Genomic DNA, 4,069 nt, shown 5'->3' on the forward strand with positions numbered 1-4,069 from the left:
AGACGGCTGATGGCTTTAGGAGCTGAGTGCTCGCCCCGAGCCACTCCAACCCCGAGGGCTAGAGTCGCCGTCACCCGTCTCCCCACCGCCGAGAGCAGCCGGAGTCATCTCAACCCCTGAGCAGAGGCAGCCCTACCCTGGGGACGTTTCACCTGCGGAGGAAGAGAAGCCGGCAGCGATGGAGGATCGGGGCCGCCGGGAAGCGCTGCCGCCTGTGAAAGGACTCCGTCGTCTTGGAGAAAGTACCACAGCTACCACCGGGTCCCGTCCCTCCGAGCGCCGTTGCCCACAGCACAGACTGCCCGCTTCGTATGGCCGCGCTGGCCCCGGCGGGGACTGCCGGAGGACAGCGGACTGCGGCAGGGTGCACTGCCAGTACCGCGCCGAGGGCCCGGTGTCGCCGCGGGGGCTCGGTCCAAGGGGGAGGCTGCCCCAGCGGCTAGCGCTGTTTTGTCGGGATACAAACGGCCTCGGCCGTTTTCTCCGAAGAGCGCGCAGCTCCATCCTTCAGACCCAGCCCGACCCCCCGGGCTCCGGCAACGAGAGAACCGCTCTCCGATCCGCACACCTTTACCAGAGCCGCCAGGGTATTTAAACAGACACGGGCTGTGGCAGCAGGCACTGCCCGTCCTGCATAGCGAGGCCGCCCTCGCCGGGAAAACCGATCCCATGTCCCTACGGCTCACTGTAACCCGCGCAGCCGCAAACTATACCAGCAGCTCCGCGGCTCCATCCAGGACACGCGTTAAGTAACTCCCCCAGGCGCCCGGACCGACCTGGGAGCCGGCTCCGGCGCTGCCCGTGAGCACGGCAAGGCGGCCCTGGGGAGCCGCTGCCAGCCTGCGGACGAGTGGGAAAGCCGGGATGTGGTCTGTGCTACAGCCTGAAGTCAGCTGCGGGGAAAAGGTCGCTGGGGAAATCCGTGCCCACTCTCAGAAACGACACAAGCGGCAGAGCCAAGTGTTAAACTAAAGTTTATAAATTAAAAAGGAAAAAAAAATACCACCCCAAAAGTACAGCGGGTAGCTTACAAACATTCACAATTCATTCGAAGTAAATAATCTAGTTGAGTGCACAGTGCCATTGAAAGAGAAAGGGAGGGGGTAAAAAAAAAAAAGAAGGGAAAAAAGTAGAAAACAATGAGTTACCTTGAAAGAAAGTGAGTGTAATTACATTGCTGAGCAGATCTGAAATCCCCACCCCTGAAGGAGAGGGCTGCAGAAGAACTCTAAAAGGCACTGATGGTATTAGGATTTCCCATTACATCGATTTCTTAAAAAGCCTGACTAGAAATATTCACATTGAATATAAAAATAATAATAACAATTTTAATACAACTGGAAAGTGCGAAAAATCCATAACTCCTCCCTCCCCGAACACGGAAAGATCTCAGGAAAAAAAAAAAAAGAAAAGAAATCTGGCGTTTCAATGTAAGTCTCACCCTTTGGTGACATATTTTTCCTTTGCCAAGGCTCACGGAGTACAGGAATAACATGGGCAACAAGAGCAGGGGGGATCTGAAAGAGGCTTCCTTACATTCAGCACCATACAAGGCACAATCAGTTTGCAACAAGTTGGAAGACTAAGGACTCAAACAGACGTCAAAAATAATCTTCCTTACAATCCACCGAGGGAGTCCTTGATCTCCTCTTTTGAGCTGCGTTTGGTTTTGCGGGTTGGTTGCTTTTGTTTGAGGTTTTTTTCTCCTCTACTTTTTTTCCTCCTCTCTCTTTGTCCCACACAAGATCGAGTCTCTACCAATCCGAAGTGAAATAAACAAACAAAAAGTTTACACCAAATACACTGACAACATGGATACCATGAATTAGTCGTGCCGAATCGCGCAAGTCCTCAGCTGGCAGGGTGGGGACGGGGTGAGGATCGGGGCGGGGTGGCCCGCGAGTCCTACGTTGGAAGAGGAGAGAGTGAGGAACCATCCAAATAATATTAATAATAAAAATAACAATAAAATAATAATAAATACTGTCCGAGGCACCGAGAGCTGCAGCTGGGGCTCTGGATTTGAGAAGCTGGCTGGCTGGCTGGATGAACAGGCGGATGGAGGGATGGGAGGTGGCAGAAGGGGAGATGGGTTTCCTGGCTGCCAGTGTGTGTGGTGGGGGTGCTGTGGGTTATGTTTGCTTGCCCCTCACTGGGTGCCGGCGGCTGCGGCGCAGGTGGACAGAGCCCACCCCGGCAGGCAGTAGTAAGGATAGTAGTAGGAGGGCTGGAACGAGAGCAGCGAGGGCGGCCGCAGCACCTCGCCGGGGTGGTACTGTCTCTGGTCGTCGCGCACAAGCACCTTGACGGCCACCTTCTTGGCGGCGGGGGCAGCGGCCAGGAGGTCGGCGGCCATCTGCCGTCGCTTGGTCTTGTACCGCCGGTTCTGGAACCAGATCTTCACCTGTGTCTCGGTGAGCTTCAGCGAGGCGGCCAGGTCGGCCCGCTCGGGCCCCGACAGGTACCGCTGGTGGTTGAAACGCCGCTCCAGCTCGAAGACCTGCGCGTGGGAAAAGGCTGCGCGGGAGCGCTTCTTCCGCGGCTTCGGCGCAGCTGCCTCCTCCTCTCCTGGCAACAGATTCCCGCACTTGCCCGCTCCGTCCTCCTCCTCCGGGGGGCTGCGATCTGCAGGCAGGACGAGAGCACGGCGGTCAGGGCAGGCGGGCACTTGGGACACCCGCATCCCCACTCCTCGGCGGGATTGCACCCGCGCAGCCGGGTAGCCTGAGGCGACGGGACGGGCGGGGAGTTGCCCACCGCGTGCCGGGCCAGGGCAGTGGGGGTTTCTCGCTCTTCGTTAAGCGCCGGGCGCCCTCTCTGGCTGGGGGCTAGGCCTAGCAAAGGGCTCTCCCCGATCCTCCCTCCCTCTCCCCGCGGGACGCGTTTCGGGTGCTCTTTCCCCCGGCGCAGCTCGCCGCACAAACCCGCGGGGCCGGTGGAAACTGCCGATCATCTCCCGTTCTCAAATCCCCCTCATACCCTTCTCGGACCCTCCCGCTCCCCTCGCGCGAGTGCGCTGCCGGGACTGCCCCTACCCGAGACGGCGGCCGACATCTCACTGTCACTGAGGCCGGCGGCGTCCCGCTCCGCCGCCTCTGGGGGTTGCGCCTCCTCTGCCACCGCTGGCCGCCCGCTGCCTGTGACTTCGGCGGGGCGGGTGCTGGCACCGGCGCTCTCCTCCTCTGAGCGCCGCTCGCCCTCAGGGTCCTCGCTAAGCGCAGAGTCCGAGTCCCAGCCCGCTGGCGTCCGCGGTGCCGGGACGCGGGGTGCGGGCGATGGGAGAGGCGGGCCCTCGGCGGCTCCGCACAGCCTCCAGCCACCGGCCGGCCCGGGTGGCGGCGGCCGCCCCGCGGCGTGGCGGGCGCGCTCCTCCTTCTTGTTGAGGATGGCCTGGATGGAGAAAGGCGTCAGGGCGTTGCCGCCGCGGACGGCCATGGCCCGGCGGCTGGCGGGCGGCCCCCGCGGGCTTGCAGCGGACCGCGCCGCGCCTTCAGCTGGGCGACCGCATCGCCGGCAGCGGCCGCGACGGTGCCGGGCCCTTCTCTGCCGCCGGGAGGGCGGGCGCCAGCGGGGGCAGCCTGTATGAGCCGCTGCCGGCCCGCCCGCCCATAGGGCCGGGGCCGCCGGGGCCGCCGCTCCGCCGGGCGCCGCCGCCGGTCCCTGCAGGCGCGGGGCTGCCTCCGCCCCGCTCTGTCCCGCCCCGCGCCCGCCCTCTCCTTTTTCTGCCGGCGGCGCTGTCATCGCTCACCGCGCTGACAGCGCCGGCCCCGCGCCTTCCCATTGGGCAGCCTCCGAGCGGCCCGCACGGCGATTGGCTCCCCGCAGCGGGGAGATGCGGCTCCGCGGGGCTCGCGGCGGGGCGCGCCGAGCTTTAACCCCTTGAGGCCCGCGGGACTCCTCCTTGCGCCCCATCCGGGCCCGCATCGCCCCGCGGTGGGAGCGCGTCTTTCCCGGGACCGGCGCAGTGTGCGCGTCGAGGAAGGCGCCCAAACCTCCGGCCGCTCGCCCTGCGGGTGTCAGCGCGCAGGGGCCTCGACTGGTTTTCGAAAACGGGCTTTTCCGCACCTCG

General features: G+C 63.3%; 1 protein-coding gene across 2 annotated transcripts; it reads right to left on the bottom strand.

Annotated features, from left to right (window-relative positions):
* Positions 1 to 959: 959 nt before the first annotated feature.
* NKX3-2 (NK3 homeobox 2) lies at positions 960 to 3,549 on the bottom strand. 2 transcript variants are annotated; one of them, XM_062636385.1, is made up of 3 exons: positions 3,036 to 3,549; positions 2,405 to 2,625; positions 960 to 1,754 (listed from the first exon to the last, which is right to left on the bottom strand). In XM_062636385.1, the coding sequence occupies exons 1-3, from the start codon at positions 3,433 to 3,435 to the stop codon at positions 1,602 to 1,604; spliced, it is 774 nt and encodes a 257-aa protein (XP_062492369.1). In that variant the 5' UTR covers positions 3,436 to 3,549; the 3' UTR covers positions 960 to 1,601. The 2 variants fall into 2 exon arrangements, with proteins under 2 accessions (XP_062492369.1, XP_062492368.1); XM_062636384.1 differs by having other exon boundaries at positions 1,613 to 2,625; positions 3,036 to 3,542.
* Between the last annotated feature and the right edge of the window lie 520 nt (positions 3,550 to 4,069).

Source organism: Pezoporus occidentalis, unplaced genomic scaffold, assembly GCF_034315485.1.
Source record: "Pezoporus occidentalis ecotype Australia unplaced genomic scaffold, CSIRO_AGI_Poc_V1 ctg48, whole genome shotgun sequence".
Classification (NCBI taxonomy): domain Eukaryota; kingdom Metazoa; phylum Chordata; class Aves; order Psittaciformes; family Psittacidae; genus Pezoporus; species Pezoporus occidentalis.

Coding starts and splice junctions, on each gene's coding strand:
- NKX3-2 (XM_062636384.1), bottom strand. CDS start 3,435: ATGGCCGTCCGCGGCGGCAACGCCCTGACGCCTTTCTCCATCCAGGCC. Junction 2,626..3,035: donor GATGTCGGCCGCCGTCTCGG/GTAGGGGCAGTC, acceptor TCCTGCCTGCAG/ATCGCAGCCCCCCGGAGGAG.